The sequence below is a fragment of the Nanorana parkeri genome, unplaced genomic scaffold (assembly GCF_000935625.1).
Source record: "Nanorana parkeri isolate BGI_ZX_2015 unplaced genomic scaffold, ASM93562v1 scaffold201, whole genome shotgun sequence".
NCBI classification, from domain to species: Eukaryota; Metazoa; Chordata; class Amphibia; order Anura; family Dicroglossidae; genus Nanorana; species Nanorana parkeri.
In genome coordinates this window covers 1,684,449-1,701,710 of record NW_017306469.1, presented here as the reverse complement: position 1 = coordinate 1,701,710, position 17,262 = coordinate 1,684,449, and the positions used below count along the sequence as shown (strand labels likewise).

General features: G+C 41.0%; 1 protein-coding gene across 1 annotated transcript in view; it reads left to right on the top strand.

Annotated features, from left to right (window-relative positions):
* RFWD2 (ring finger and WD repeat domain 2) overlaps window positions 1–17,262 on the top strand; it is a 202,417-nt gene that overhangs the window by 42,017 nt on the left and 143,138 nt on the right. Inside the window, exons 6-9 of the mRNA XM_018555556.1 lie at window positions 2,105–2,173; window positions 8,309–8,368; window positions 9,532–9,608; window positions 12,990–13,047. Of these exons, the coding sequence (XP_018411058.1) occupies window positions 2,105–2,173; window positions 8,309–8,368; window positions 9,532–9,608; window positions 12,990–13,047 (264 nt within the window). The remainder of the gene's footprint in view (window positions 1–2,104; window positions 2,174–8,308; window positions 8,369–9,531; window positions 9,609–12,989; window positions 13,048–17,262) is intronic.

Genomic DNA, 17,262 nt, shown 5'->3' with positions numbered 1-17,262 from the left:
AGGATTGTCAGCAGTCTGCATCGGGTGGGTAAATTTAGGAGTGATGGTGAATTCGAGTTGTGCCTATACTCTTGTTCACAGTTGGCTCATTCCGTCAGTGTTGTTGTAACCTATGTCCAAAACTGATAACGGGCATGTGATTGCACAGATCCTTGGCAGGCCACTCCACAGCTGTGAATTCACTTCTCCCAAGTGTTCGTTTTTATTACTGTTATTACTATTGCCATTAATTTTTATTTAGGTGAAAACATGAACCCTTCCATGTACATAGTTTCTGCAGAGCAGCACAAAGTTTATTCAGTGTGTTAGAACAAAATACAACATGTGTGTGCATACTGCTGTATCCTAAAGCAACCTTGGATCACAGAACAAATATGATTTCATGAAATCTGACTGGTTGCTGTTGGTAAATGTGACTGGTTGCTAGTTTTTAAGTTTACATTCTCATTATTCTTTATGCTATCTAACTAAATACAGTAAACTCTCAGTTAACTGATATTCAACTAACCAGAACTTTCATATAAGTGGCAAAACAAAATCCACTGTGTACTCACTGTTCTGCCGATCTTCTGTGACCTTTTGGGAGAGGGGGCTCTGCCGCATGGGAGGGTGGAGAGGGTAGAGGATCGGGGCTGAAAAGTGAGATTGCCGTGTAATATCCTGTGGTAGGCCGCTTCTGTATTAGAGAGGCGCCCCTTAGTGATCTACTCCTGGTAGGATCATGGAATACAGTACAGTATATGGAACATCTCCAGCCCCACTGTCAGGCACACCAGGCCATAAGTTAGTCCATAATAGAAGTCACCAGCACTCGATGATATGTGCAAGAAGTAAAGCACTTTTCATTCAATCGTCACATGCGACAAACAGCCAACGTTTAGGGGCCACGCAGGGTCCCTTCTGGGCGACAGTGACAGACATAGCGACATAGACACTGTGTCTCCCAGAAGAAGGGACCCTGCGTGGCCCGAAACGTTGGCTGTTTGACGCATGTGACGATTGAATGAAAAGTGCTTTACTTCTTGCACATATCGAGTGCTGGTGACTTCTATTATTGACTGTATCTGAAACGGCACCATCTGTGTTGTCACTTCAAGCACCAACCTCTTACTCAAGGTCTGTATGGAGTGCAGGTGATTTCGTATTATCGAGGCCTTAAGTACGCACACACCTCTGTATGCTCTGTTTCCTCAGGTCGGCTGGGATTTACTATACAGTATTACAGCACTATTAATAAGTGTGTCTATTTGGCTTATTTGCGTTTGATTACTGTATTTCAATATTAATATGAAGTCAACACAGTTTATGGTATAGTATGGGGTATGGATTTAGTTAGACCTATTTTTAATAGTAAGTCTCAAACAATCAGAAGCTACATTTATCCGGAATCTACTGATCCCCCGTGGATGCCGGATAATGGGGAGTTTACTGTATATGATATATGATTTGTTAATTCCGTGTAAATATTTTAGCTGAGGAAGCTGGTGGACAATGGAAAATATTTACTTTAAGAAAGTGGGCTTTGTTCTTAGAAACGTGTTGCATGGATAAAACGCCTACATGTTCTTTGGAACGTGTGTCATGCCATCATCATAGATCATACTTTATACTTCTCCGAACCTGCCAGTTTGACACAGAGTGTTTTCTTTTTACGAAGAGAATATATAAAGAATTGAGATGTTAAATTCTAAAACAAATGTGTGTCTGTGGCACTGGGCAGCACATCAGCGTAGTGGTTAGCACTTCTGCCTTGCAGCACTGGGAGGGTCCCTAGTTCAAATCCTGGTCAGTATCTGCAAGGAGTTTGCACGTTCTCCCTGTGCTTGTGTGGGTTTCCTCCCACACTCCAAAGACATGCTGGAAGGTTAATTGTCTCCTGTTTAATTGTCCCTGCGTGTGTGTGCGATGGGGACCGTAGAGTGTAAGCTCCATGAGGGCCGGGACTGAAGTGATTGTGCAACTATGCAAAGCGCTGCGTACATTTTTGGCGCTATATAAATAATGCGTGCCATGTAGTACCCCTTTTTCATGGTAAAGTATGAATATTTGTTTTCTTTGACTACCAATTTCTTTCCTTTCTGCCACTAATTTATGTTTCTCTCAGGAATCACATGCTGCTCAAGTCCAGATCCTCACAGAATTCCTGAAAGTTGCCCGGCGGAATAAAAGAGAGGTAATGTGCCCTTAACGTTTGTGTCTAAGTACTTTAATACATCGCATTCCTCTACATTCTGAATTCTGTCCTCCATCATAGCCCGATATAAACAAGTTACCTTAGATGGATGATCACCGCACAGAATGCTTCAGTGCTTTTGAACACTGCTGAAATCATAGCCTCCTGACATTTCCTGCAGCCATGTCATTCTTTCCTTGCTTTAGGAATAGATTTACCTTTCTTGTAGGTGACATTATTGTTCGGTCATTGTGTTACTCTGTATGTTTGATATCTACCAGGGAAAGGACTATTGTGTTTTGTGCTAAACCAATATGACGAGAGCCGTCCTAAAAGCTGCTGGTTGAACTTTATGGAATTAGGTCAAAGTTCATAAGTGTGATGATGGTAATCTTTCAACTTCAGAAAGAAATACTGCTTTTCTAACGAAGTCTGGCCATACACCGATAGATTACCTGCAGATTTTCTGTGATCAGATGGAAAAGCTGCAACAGATTCCTCCATCTACACTAAACTGTGTGGATGGAGAAATCTCCCACTGGGCCAAGCTCTAGTATCTTGCTTGTCGTCCCCGCTGGCTGTCAAAATACCTGAACAATCTGATTTTGTTTCAGGTACACAGTTTAGCGTAGATGGAGGAATCTGTTGCACTGATGCGCGAGCAGAAAAAAATTGCCGTCTGGAGACGGCAACCCGCAGATGTAGCAGTGCCGTCTGTCCGTTTTTTTACTACGGGCGGACGGCAAGAGGTTAAAGAAGAACTCGGAGCATAATTATTTTTAACCCTTGCAATGGATGGGTTAGGTGCTCATTTTTGTCTAGGGACAAAAATAAAGTTATACTCGCCTGAATCTCGGAGCTGGCAGGCTGCTACTCTTGTCCCCGCCGCCTAGTCTCACCTCAAGCTCCAGCAATGGAATGTCCCTCAGCGTCCTCATGTCCAATACACTGTATATATACAAGTTTTTTTTCCCCTCAATTTAGATGACCACAAACGCTAAAAAAAATATGTAAAAGTACAAAAAAGTTGAATTTTGTCAGAGTTGCTAATACTATTTTTGTAACTTTGTTTTGTAAAGTGTTCCTATACCTGAAAATGGTTGAGTTTTTCTGCTGGTGACATTGACAATAGCACTGTAAGCCTACAGTGTCCATGTACGTCCCCCCTGATAATGTGAAAGAATAGAGGGCACCAGGGCACTGCATGTCCATGCATCATTTCTAATTGAATCCCAAATGCCAGGGGAAGGGTCAGTCCCTTCACATTGCGACCAAACAGGCTTGAAAATGTCACTGTTTTCTACATGATGTGTGCATGCATGTGTGTCTCTCTCTCACTCCTCTCTCTTTATCATTTTGTGTGTAAGCATACATATATATCAGTTTAACTGCTAGGTATTTGGGATGGTTTACTACTATGTATACCTTCTATGTGTATTCAGTAAAGGATTCAAGTATGTTATAGTGGTATTAAGAGACTGCTGACCTGTAGAGCTCCCCGTTCTTCTGTTACCATTGGATAGTCTCACTTTGCCCTATAGAGATTTATTTTTTTTGTTCCTCTTTCAAACGGTTTAAAACGAAAAAAGGTGCCTGTAAAGAAGGCTCTTAATAACTGTGTGTGGGTCGGCGAGTCCTCACGATGAGGAGAGATGCAACCAACAGAATCTTCAACATCCAGCACTTCCCGGTGTGTCAGATGCCTGCATCTCCTCGATGCGTGGTGGTGTTCCATCCATTGATCCTACATCACCACAAGACAGTGTTTTCAAAGGGAAGTGTCTGCCAGGGGTCATAGGTTTCAAAGACAGCAAAGTATGACTTGCTGCCCAAAGAGTTGGCATTTTATTTTTTTAAGAGAATGACTTCATGCTATCACTTAACGCTTGATAAAGACATCTTCTCATAGCAAACATTGCTTAGTTTTAATAAAGTAGATTGTTATCCCTGCACTTGAAAAACGGAGTCTCCTCCTCCTGACTTCACCTCAAGTTAGTTGGAAAGATTTATATCTGATATAACCAATACACACTTGTTTTTGACATGCATTACATGCCCAGCGTGCCTTAGCTTTTGTTATAATAGAAGAATGGTCCTAATTTCAAACCTGCTTACGAATTTGAACTGAAAGCAACGCTCTCACTTGCATACATTTCTAAATATTTGGGGAAGCTCCTCCTATGCTAATCCGAGGGTTTATCCTATGTTTTTTTCTATCCCATGTATAATGTTAAATTCCCCCCCCTTCTTCATTTTCATGGGAATTTCTGCCTTCAATCTAGAGTCTTCCCACCACCCCCAAAAACACATACTTAATTTTTCAGTACCCATGACAGCAGATAGATGCCCTCTATAGTACACAGTGCTATCCTTCCTATATCTTGAACAAAGAAGCACTGTCTGCTTTTTACACCCTCTGTGAATATAAGTTTTCATTGCTGTGTCCCCTCTTCCTGTTTAGGTGAGCCTGTGGGAAGTGGAGGGAAATCCTCTTTTGACTTCACTGAATTAGTTGTCTCCATTGATAGTGCTCCTCATCTCCTGTTCTAGTGGCAACTTTCAGTGGTAGGTTTTCTCTTCCCCTTTTGTTCAGGTGCCAACAGTCATTGGGACCAGAAGTAAGGAGAAATCTCCCTCGTCAGAACACAGGCAACATCAACAATTTGCATAGGATTTAATCTCTTTCCACTCTATCCAAAATGTTCAGTTTGGATTCAGCTTTGAATCTTTATGGATTAAAACAAACCTGTTTTAAGGGCCACTATTGCTGATTGCCGGGTCTGGCTTCGGTACATTTGAGTTGCAGAGCCATGAAAACATGTATGGTAGTCAGAATTCCTCTGAACTTGTTCAGGGTCGGTAAAAAATTTGTGGCCAAAGCAGCCGTATGATGATAGCCTGGTAGTGTGAGTCTCCAATGACGTTCTACATATTTATTTTTTGTCCGCTTACCTTTTAAATGTAAAGTATTTAAAGGCCGACCTGTGATGAAGAAGCTGTCACAGGTCGGCTCTATTGATCGGGAGGTGTGCAGAAACATGCCGCCAATCCGTTCACTTTCTGATCATCTCCCTGCAGAGAGCGGTCACTGTCAGTCACCGCTCCCTGCAGGGGTTCTCCCCCTCCCCGCTCAGATCCTCCAGTGCTCAGTGGAGGAATGGACGGGGAGGGGGCGAGTACAGCTGGCTCTGCCTCTAGATAGGCAGAGCCAGCTGTCACTCACGTAGTTGGGTGGATCACGACAGTATTGTCGGGATCCATCCTGTCTGCGGCACTCATTATTTCTTGGACAATAGCCCGCTATATACTGAGCTTTGGGTCACGGGAGGAGGATAGTATATGTCCTCCCGTGACCCTAAAGAGAACTATCGGGGAAAAACACTTACTCCATAGTTCTCTGGCCAAGTAACGGACACAGCACACATTTTGGTTGAATCAGGAAATGTCCATTTGACGGCTGATGAACAAATAGAAGTACTATCAAGATTTTCCATCATGTAGTTTGTACTGATTATCTTTGAGTCACCTTAAATATCCTTCACTATTTTTTTTAGATCAGATCAGCAGTTAAACTTTAAACGTCATGTCATATTTTTCACTTTGTCAATAGCTGGGATGTTGATGGCTTTTGATTGGTCCAGTGTTTTTATTGACGAAGTTTGTGGTATAACTTTCTGATCCGGTCAAGAGATGATAAACAGATGCTTGTTGTCTCTCATGTCTGGCAGAGCAATGGATTGCATAACTCGCTGCCTCGTCCCTCCAGTTTCTTCCATTCCTCTTTCAGCTTCATATATTTCCTATGTTTTGGTCAAGAATAATTAAAAACAAATGACCGAGTAGAAATGATATTTATATTGGCAAGAAAATGACTTAAAGTAACTCCCTCTACACCGCTGAAGATAAACATTGTGTCGATGATATAACATTCTTAAATGGAGTTCCTTGCTTCATTTGTTTTAAATTTCTTTCATACGTTTTCTTCCAACTTTAGGAAACAGTCTTGCGTCTGTTTGGGTTTCCAGTTTTGGCTTTCAGGGCGCTTATTTCTTTCTAGAAAGATAGGACTGTGTCCAGCATTCGGCCCTTTGCTCATTTAACCCTTGGACCTCCTATAGTTTTTTATTTTTTCCAAAAAGCCAGAATGTACGTAAGATATGTTTGGCCATCTTTAACGTGTCACGACCCAAAATTCCTTTGGTGCATTTTAGTCACAAATGAGGTGAAATGGGTTCCTGGGGGTCATGGAGGATAAACATCTTTTACATTTCATTATGCTGTACTGTTTCTGAGTTGTATTCACTTTGAGGGGAATTGTGTACGTTTTGTGAATGTTTTTATGGACTTTCTGATGTTGTGCGTCATTGTAATCAAACGTTTTTGTTTGCTTAGGACGCACATAGTAAAGTTTAATTCCCAGCGCATTTCTTTGTTGCTGGAAACCAGCAAAACAAATGGCCATTGGAGAAGTACACAGTGCAGTAACTGTTATAAAGATGCTACAGAAAGTTAGAAACGGAGCACCTGTCAGTATATCTGAAGGCTTCTTATGGCAGTCTAAAAAAGTCCCAAATCCAGTTACTGTTCTATGCACAAGACACATACAGTCAACCAAAAATGTCCTTTTACCGTCCCTGACTGAGCCAAAGCCTTTGTGTCCCACACACTCCCCCTTCCAGAAACTGCAGCTCACAGTGGAAGGGTTTCGGCAACAGAGGTCGTACTGTCAATCCAGAAAGCAGTGGGCAGAACTAGGTGTGGCCAGTATCCCTCTCTTGTGTAAGCAGGCAAAGCCTACATAAGCATGGCAACTCTGCTGTGAGTTCAGGAGCAGTGCAGCATCGTTGCCACCCCATTACAAAAGGCTGCAATAGGTCAACGTCACTGGCAGGCTCAGCAGTTATGTGTGGGACTTGTAGAAAACTGTAAATGTAGATGAACCTATAATTGCTGTAGGGTATTTTTTGAATGGGAGGCCAGACTTCTACTTTTAATATTTTGAATTTATAGAATATATGTACCGTACTTATAAAATACCTTTTCTCCATCAATATAGCCAGACAGTCCAGTAGGTTGATAGATTTATCCTATCACACTTTCCCTTTCTGCTTCATTGTTTAAGAGAATTCCTGGGATCACCCTGCCAGTTCAGTTTTCCTCTTTTATTACCCTGACTCCCAACCCCTGACCTTTTTCCACATGAAAAAAAAATGTGCATTTACTATATTTTTTGCATTGGAGTCCGTAAAGTATTGCAACTGTGATCAGTGGCTCGTGGGTGCATTGCTGGCTCTGCCTCCTGTGACAGCTGCCTCCGCCCCCACACCACTCTCCATCCTGCTCCGTGACATCACGTCCCGCTCGGTTGCCTGAACGTTTCCTCCCTGCTGGATGCTCTACTGTGTCAGAGGGGACACAGAGCAGCGCCCAGAGGGGAGGAGAGAAACTAGGAATGCAGGAGAGATTCCCTATTGGAAGGAAGCGCCCTCCCTGCAAGAACTTATAGCCTGAGCTTTAGCATTATATTTAATAATCAATATTAAAAAAAAGGAAACCATTTACTGTGTCCATTTTTTATAGTAAAACTGAAGCCCAAACTTTTTTTTTTTTTTTTTTAGGGAGATTCACTCTTTCTGTGAACATCACATATATTTTAAATTGTCACAATAATAGGAATAGCGGGGACTCTTTCCAAAGGGGATGCCATGTCTGGTGACCTTGGCGACAACCAGGGATTGATTTTCCCTGATTTTGGAGGAATTTCTTCTTACTTCCTATTGTGGCTTTGAGACAGGAAGTGGAGGAAAACCAATGGGACAGAGATAGCAAAAATGAACAGGGATTATACGCTATACAAAATGGTTCCACTTTAATACAAAAATGATATATGTAAATTGTACTAACATGGTTAATCAGGACATCATATGCCCTGTGCACAGTAACCCAGTTCCATATGTGCTTGAATCAAGTGACAGTTTCCGTTTCGGTTCTTGATGATTTATTGTAAATGAAAAGCTCCTCTCTTGCTCGCTGTGTGTCCTACAAGCCCTTCTTTTATGTGCACTGTAAATTTGGAGATAATAAGTGAGGCTATAAAGCGTTTGTTTCATGTCTTCTCTGTTGTTGACCTTCTAGCAACTGGAGCAGATCCAGAAAGAACTGAGTGTGGTGGAGGAAGACATAAAGCGTGTGGAGGTGAGAGACTTGATCAAATTTGTCTGCAGCTGGATGCTTTTGGCAGTCTGCTAACATCCATCTCTAAAGTCAGATGACCTTAGATGTGCATCATTCAATGCATCTCTCTCTGTTATTCTTTCTCCTCCCCTCTTTGGCTATCTTTCACTGTCTCTCACCTATCTTTTGATATCTGTCTTTAGGTCGGGTTCACTCTAAAAGGACTCTTTTTGGATAGAAATATGAGAATTTGCAGAAGTCTGAAAGTTATAATACTGGCTTTGGCATATGGCTGTGACAGGTTTTTGTTGGAGCTGGAGATCAGATTTGATCAATACACTGTTAAAGCCAGTGCCACACAGTGCACACTTTTACTGATTGAGGGCCCATCCACATAGGTAGGGTTGGGGCTGCACTGGCCACTTTTTCCAGCTTCGCCGTAATCCATAGACCAGGCAATTCTAAATGTTCAGCACCACTGTGCTGAAAAAAAGTAGGGCTGTGCAAATTCACAATTAATTTCTCGATTAATCGTTAATCTTTTTGATCGATTAAAATGTTTTTGATCGATTACATTTTTTAAAAACTTTCTGAATGAGCACCAGCCAAGGCATTGGCCTATACACATACAGCACAGCAATGATGTAATAAAATGAACTAGGATCACACTAATCCAGCACGTTATTAGTCTGAGTTGCCCCACTCAAGCGGCGGCCATATTGAGTGGGGCACGTGAGATTAATAACGTGCTAGATTAGTGTGATCCTAGTTCATTTTATTACTTAATTGCTGTGCTGTATGTGTATAGGCCAATGTAGTTGGATCTGTATGTGCGTTATAATTAATTGAAATTAATCGATTAAAAACAATTTAGATTAATCGAACACGAAAATTTTAATCAGTAACAGCCCTAAAAAAAGTAAAGCATGATGTACTTTTTTCCAGCGTGGTGAAACATAGTACAACCACATTGAACTGCACTGTGCTAATAGAACTTGATAATGTCACACTTGACATTTCAATAAAATTCTAACAAAAAAGTGCAATGCGCTGGGTTTGGCGCATCAGCACTGTGCGTGTCAGCGTGCAACAGCAGCGTTGCGTTTGCTTGCTTGATAGTGTGAATGGGCCCTAAATACATACATGTAATTTGTCAGTTACTTAGATTTGTTTTCTTATTGCAGGAGATGAGTGGTTTATACTCTCCACGCAGTGAAGACAGCACTGTTCCCCAATTTGAGGCCCCATCCCCATCACACAGGTGAGTTTTGTTCACACCATAGTTTTTGTGCAGACACCCTTTTTTACAGTAATCTGATTGTCTATGTAAAGCCAAAGTTTGTGTTTTTTTTTTTTAGGGGGGAGGGCACACGTTGGATTAAGTGGTGGGTAATTACAACACCCAGTCTGCTCGCTGTTCAGAAATTCACTTATCTGTGTAGGGAAACACTATCACCAGGACAAAGCGAGAAAATCTAATGTTGAGTTGTCTCAATAACAGGTTTAGAGAGGAATTCTTCAGATGGGAACACTTGTTCCCATAACTATCTACAAGAGGATTTCCCATAGTTTTGAGAAGTCACTTTTATCTCAGAAGTATGATTTGAGATCTCTATTTTGATATCTCTATAAAACAGGAAGTCACTAAATGGCAAACAAAAGCACGACAGGCGTTAACCACTTTCTATTCTATTCAAAATGAAAAAAGTTGACTTAAGATATACTTTTAGCCATGAAATAGCTTGGCTATAGCCAGACCTCTGATAGAGTATGTTGTGGATCGTTTAAGTGGTAGCAAGTAGACCATTGTGTTGAGTGACTGAGTGTAAAGCTCACAAGCGACACTGAACTCAGGAAATGAATCTGACACTGCACTGTTGCCCTTCTGTTGTCTTGTACCAGTCTTGCCACTCTCCGTTCTGCCCTAACATTGACTAGTCGCTGAAGGCCACAATTCGCACGTTGAGCCCCAGATTTTCGGCTTACAGTCCAGTCTTTAAACACTTTAACAACAGCTGCTCTTGAACATTTCACGAATTCTGCTGTTTTGCTCATACTTGCGCCATGGCTCCGAGCGCCAACAATCATCCCACGTTCAAAGGCTGTTAAATCGCGTTGTTTTCCCGTATCTTCAGAAAAAAATCACTTCTACTGTCCTGGTAAACAACCTGCTTCCCTATTTATAATGGTCTGGCCCTCTAGCAACTTCAGCGCAAAATTATAGCTAATTTGCCTACAAACGTCAGGTGGTCATAATAATCTGGCCGCTCAGTGTACAAGTTACATTTTTGTTAATAGTTAAGGTTATTGAATGCATTTTTAAAATTTAAAGTGACATTAAACCCTCAGATTTTTGAACATAAACCAATACTGTAATGTGTGCCTTACTGTAATCCATGGTTGTTTCCCTTCTCTTTGCTGCTCTTCCTTTTAAATCTGTATATCTTCTCATGCTGGGCAGAACTTCCCTTTGCAGCTGAGTGCCTCTTCCTGTAGTGCTGGCTCAGGTTGTGAACCTTCACACAGACACCATGTATCCATTTCAGAGACAAGGCAGTCTGCTGCAAAACAGAAGTTCTCCCAGAGCATGAGAACAGATACAGATTTAAAAGGAAGAGCAGCAAAGAGAAGGGAAACTACCATGGATTACAGTAAGGCACACATTACAGTATTGGTTTATGTTAAAACATCTAAGGGTTTAATGTCACTCTAACTCCTGAGTTTAGTGTCACTTTAAGGATACCTACAGTGCCATGTAATGTTGAACTGATTGCATATTCTTTCATAATTTGTTTTATGATTTGTGGTCGGGTAATTCCAGTATATTTTTTAGGCCCTTTGTACTTCTTTCCTTGTTATGACTGATGGTGTCCTCCTCAGAATTTATTAAAGTCTTAACCCATCTTTAGTAGCTAGATCATTGTGTTCCCTAAGTTGCAAGCACATTGCATATCAAATGTACTCTGCAGTCAGAAACCTCTAAGGTTATATGTTCTTGGACAATATGTTATACATAGCAGTCTTAGCAGGAAAAATACAAAGTAAATCTTAAATATAATTGGCTAGATTTCTACTTTAACCCTGTGCAGTGACATGTTGTGTCCCCGGTCACTTTGTCTTCAGAACATTGCTATTAATATTAGGCTGTAATACTGGATCCTTTAACTTAGCCAAACTGAAGCCAAAACGTTTCTCATTTAGATTTGGATAGAGTGGAGAGGGATTAGAACACCAGCCAGGTTTTTATTACCAACTCTGTCCCCATTAGGGAGATTGTCTGTCCTGAAGTAATTTTTTTGTTGTCACCAGAACAGGAGTAGAGGAGAAATGGAACATAATGAAGTCACTAGTTTTGGTGACATCCAAGGATTTTCTGCACTTTGGAGGGATTTCCTCTCCTTCTGTGGATATGGAACAAGAACTGAAGGGAAATCTCCCCAAATGGGACACAGATGAAAAAACTCTTACTCTATCAAAATTGCAAAATTGGCTTTAGTTTCACTTTAGGTATCCTGTGCTCTTTCACATAGTAATTCAAGAATCACTGCGCTAGGTGTGAAAACTAAATAACTAAATAATTAGTTCGACCAGCCGCAACTATGTGTGTGAGTGAACTTATTATATCGCAAGTCAGAGTGCACGGAGTAGCACTGTATATGTGATAATTTTTCATACTGTTTAATTTCTATTATTTAAGTGTTCGTACTATATTTAAAATGTGTCACAATTTAGAGATCGGGATTTTAGAATTTGTTTTTGTTTTTCTTATACACGACCAATCTGTGACACCGAGTCATTTATATTTGGATTGGTGTCTTTGAATAGATTGTCACATCATTAAGAGGTTTGTTTGGACAAACAATGTACACTTAGTACACAGAAACACCTAATCAATACAGCGGCTGGTGATTGAAAACCCTTTTCCCACACCTGATTGTTGTATTGCACAATTATTACAGAGGTAGTGACTACCGAGATTTATAATTTTTTCACAGCAGAATCTGAACTTAGTAACTTCTTCACGTCCTATAGAGTACACATATTTTATTTATATGTTCCTAGACTGTGCTCTTTCACGTTGTGTTTTGCATACTGGCCAAGAAATCTTATTTGTGTGTCCAGCATTGATGCAATGGTTTCCTAAAAAGCCCTTTTTTTCTGATGTACACCCCTGCTTGTACATGTAAAAAATGGCTTTTGTAGAAGTCTTTTTTTAATGAGTAATCTGTGCAACTTTGTTTCACTTGTGTAAGTGAGCGATTTTTGTTTTAAGGTGCCCATACACCTTACAATATCTGCAGATTTTCTGTGGTCAGATGGAAAAAGTGCAACAGATTGGCACAAGTGGAGATTACTCCATCCACACAGTTAAGTGTAGATGGAGGAATCTGTTTCCATCTGACCACAGAAAGTCTGCAGATAATTGTAAAGAGTATGGCCAGCTTTTGTGTGGTGCAATGGCACATTAATTGAAGATGACTTTCAGCTTAATCTGTTGCTGGATCTGTTTTGTCTGTTTTTCAAAGTGTGCCACTTGTTTTATTGGTCTCTTTCAGACCATTTAATTTAAGCCCAAAGAACCAGACTACATAATAATTTCTTCAGATTGCATAAATAACTTTTTTTCTTTTTTGCCTGGCAGTAGCATAATTGACTCGACAGAATACAGCCAACCACCTGGCTTCAGTGGGAACTCTCAGGTGAGCTTTTATAGTTATTTTTTTTTTTTCAGTTGTAGTAGTACCAAATGGAAATCTACCAAAGACAATCTACTTCTGCTCCTTTGTATCTAAGCTGACCTCATAACATCTGCAATGCAGCTGTTAAAAAGAAAAAAGAAAACTTTGAAAAAGTCTTAGAGGCATGGGCCCCCAGAAATTAACAGTCACCAATGTAAAAAACTGTTCAGAAGCTGTGTGGCCAGACTTCTGGCTCAGAATCTCATAGCTGTCCATGCAGGTAGGGGCTTATTGGAGGAAATGCTGCTTTAACGTATGTGCTGGCCACATAAATAAAGGCCTAGGTACTTGAGCACAAGGATAAGGTCAGTCTGATCTCTGATCCTCCACTTCAGTGCACAAGACTTTACACAGCTAGCACTGAAGGGAAACTGCAGCACCATATTCGTTGGTAAAAGTTTTTGATATACTACTACTCTTTTTATCTATTCCAGTAAGACTTTTAGCTAGACCATTTGAGTTAATTTTAAGAATGTTGGGTACCAACATGTGTAATCATATTAACACACAATGGTTGGATAGAGTGTCCTAACATGGCATGAGTTATGTACCTCGGATCTGAAGGCTCACTAGAATCTGCTTAACCAAATGCCTTTTTAGATATTTACAGTTGGGCTGTACATCATTGTTATTATTTTCTGAGCACACTAACGCTGGCATACACCTATCCATTTTTTTTCCTTTCAAAGAAAAATATTGACCTGATTCCTCCAACACAAACAGCATGTCGATCGAGGAATCGCCACCGTTTAAAGTGCATTGGCACCTGTCAGAATACCTGATCAGAGCGGGCAGCTCATTTGTGGTCGGCTCTGATCATATGAAGATTTTCCAGCCGGCTCCTTCGATCAACTGATCAAGGAATGCCAGCTGAAAGGGAGCCGACAGCCCCACACACTGTGCGAATTTCGTCCGCTACCTTTTATTTAAACTCGGTAAAGTCCTTACAATAACCTTCACAACAGCCCCTAATTAAAGTAGAAATTAAATCAAAAAGTGAACATTGTCTAGATGTCCCCTGCAACATAGCAAGGATACATGTGTCTAAGCATTACCTTGAAAAATTTAACTTTATCCGGAATTCCACTTGAAAAAATTCAGTCTTGTTCCTGGTATGTGATTATGGCCAGGCACTCCTGTGTCTGTAGTGTGAGATCTGAGGCACTGCTGCAACTGACTGCTAGTCTCAGATTGGAAGAGAGATTTCATGATTTCACTGTTGTGCTACTCACTGTTTTTCTTTGCTGGAGGCTCTGACTTGAGGAAGCAAAGCTCTGCCTCCACACAAAACTGGACAGAATCTTAAGCAGTTGTCCATGACAATCAATCAGCTTCACTCTTCAGTTTGTTCAGTTGAACTCTCAAAATGAAAGATAGAAACTGATTGGTTACTGTGGGCAAATGCTCCAGATTCTGTCTGCTCCAGTTTTTATAAATTCCTCAGTGTAGAATAACATACGGTTAGCCAGTAATGGGAGAAATCTGTATCTGTCCACAGCAACTGATTGATATCTGGCACTTCAATTGTCAACACCCTTGGTACTTTTTTCTATTAAATGGGATCTTTATCCCTTCATTTTTCTTTAGATTATACCTTTTTAGTTTGGGATGATAAGAGCTCATCAGGAGATTCTTGCTAAAATTCTATTCAGCAGCGATTTTTCTCTTCCATTCATTGAAGGACACTGTGGAGATCTTCACAATAGGCGAGTGTTCTCTGCCAGTGTCCACCTTTTTGGAGGGATTACTGGCAGCACTGTGGTGTCCAGGTACGGCGGCAGCAGCCTTGTCTAGGTGTTTGCTACATGTTTGGGATCCTGGCAGCCTCTGAGGCCTGTGTGTGTGTTTTTTTTTTTTTTCTTTGAGCCCTCCCGCGTGTGCGCTCACCATGCGGTCGGGCTAACCGTTACTTGCGGCTGCCATGTCACTGTGGTGTGACTTTGCTGTTAGGACTTTTTATCCTGGAAGATCTCCCTGCACCGTCTACCAGTGTTGATTGCAGTGGGCTCCGTTTTTAGTGTCCCTAAACTCTTCACATCCTTCCGGGACGCTGTTCGTTTCCTGCTTTTTATGAGACGGGGGAACCTTGCTGGGTTATTGACACTTACTAGCAAATGACAGACTTGTGTAGTGGGCTGTCTTCCCTGTATTTATGATGGTGGTCCACTTTTACGTAGCTGTGCTTTGTTTTCCGCATTAGTTTTGGTCCAAGAGTTTTTTTTATGCATCAGATGGGTGGGCCGCCACTGCCACCATCCTTCAAATAGCCTGCCTACAAATTAACTACAATCTCACGTTTAGTTTACTATCACGGAAGCGAGCTTGGAGAGGTGCCTACTTTAGAACACACACGGGGACCATGGGGAACAAAAGTAGCCACCCTCCAGAAGGAAGCACTGTGTTGGCACCAATTCAGTGATAATTTGAGGATCTCCAGCTGAGTGATACACAGACTATATTTTTTCTAGTAGTTGGGGTGCTTCAATAAATTTTTTTTTTAACGGATACATTTTTATTGAAAAATGTTTCAGTACAAAATAGAACAGCGGCAGTGAAACGAAGGGATACAATCGAAGTAGCAATCCATCAGATCCATCAGAATATAAACCAGTAGCATGGAAGCACAAAAAGTCTTGACATTCAGACTTTCCAAGAGAAGCATATGTTTCACCACAAGAACTAATTCCCAAAAACCAAGCATTAACCAAGAGACGTAAAAGAGAAGAGAAGAATAAGTAAAGATTGAAAAGAGAGAGGAAAAAGAAAAAACCCCCTCCGGTTGTCCCAGGACCCGTGCATGATGAGAAGGGACACAGACCATCTTGACTGGGCATCACTTCACATCATTCAGAACCAGCATCGTATGATATCCATGCCTCCCATACCTTGTTGTTAAGAGTGACAGTATTATGTAATTTAGCCGTTGGGTAGTACGCTTCCAATGAAGGGCTATGAGACAGCGAGTCGCTGTCAAAATATGCCCCAACAAATAGTTAATGGGTATCAACAGCAGGGTGGAGTGCGTTAAGTACTCCAGCGTGGACCTAACCATCCTCCAGAAGGGCCAGATCCCCCCACATGTCCAGTAAATGTGGAATTTCAATACATTTTTAAGATTCAACTCCTGAGTTTAGTGTCACTTTAAAGGGCAAAAGCTGGAAGCTTGTTCTGGCTATGTCAAAGAGCAGGGGAATAGTAAATTACACATCTCACAAATCAAAGCGCCTCCCTTTCCTTCAATGAGCTTAGGAGATTCTTGTTTAGCAGCCATTTGCGTCCTGGCTTCTATTTTCTTCTGTACATTAGACATTGATGGCTGGAATCTGACCTCAATTCTCCTGCTCCTAAATCCTAGGCATTCGATCGGTGCCATTTCGTATAAATGTCTGCAGGTGGCACTGTTGTGTTCTGTAAAAAGTTCACTTCTACTAAGCTAAAAATGTCATTTTTGGTACGTTTTTAGAAGGGTTATGTAAGAAAATGGATGCGGGGTTGCTTTTTGTCACATTTTCTTATGTTAAAATCTCTATTTGTAAAGGCTGGATAGGCTTTTTCACAGAACAAACCAAGTATGTTTTGTCAGCTTTGTCATCTATTGTAAAAGGTTAAGTGTAACTTGTTTTCCCTTTTTAGATAGAGACACGGGGAAGGGTTAGAACCTCAGTCAAGTTTCTATTTGACTGTTTCTCATTCCTGTCCTCTCTTCTTTCTCATTGTTGATGTCACTGGGACAAAAATCGAGAGGAAATATTTGCAGTGGGGACAGACAGAAAAAAAAATCAGAGGTGCTACTTCTTCTTTATACTAAAATTTTAAAAGAATTAAGTTATTTTTTTTTCTAAATTTCCACTCCCTGTAATACAAGCTGAGTGAACACGTCCTGTAGGCTGAACTTGGATGAGCTGAAATGTCATCTTTGACAGTAAATTCATCCTCTGATGTGCACACTTAATAGGAAAATGCTGGCAATATCGAAGTCTCCAAGATCTGGAAAACTTTATTTCGGCACCTTGCTAAGCATTATATAATTACATTTTGAAAGCATTTGCTGCTATACTTTCTTTGATTGTATCCCCCACCACCCCCATCATGTCGGCTTGAGCCAGGGTGGCTGGCTGTTCCGTTCAGTAATTGTAATACTTGCGTCTGAAGTCATTTGGAGATGCTGAGGCCATA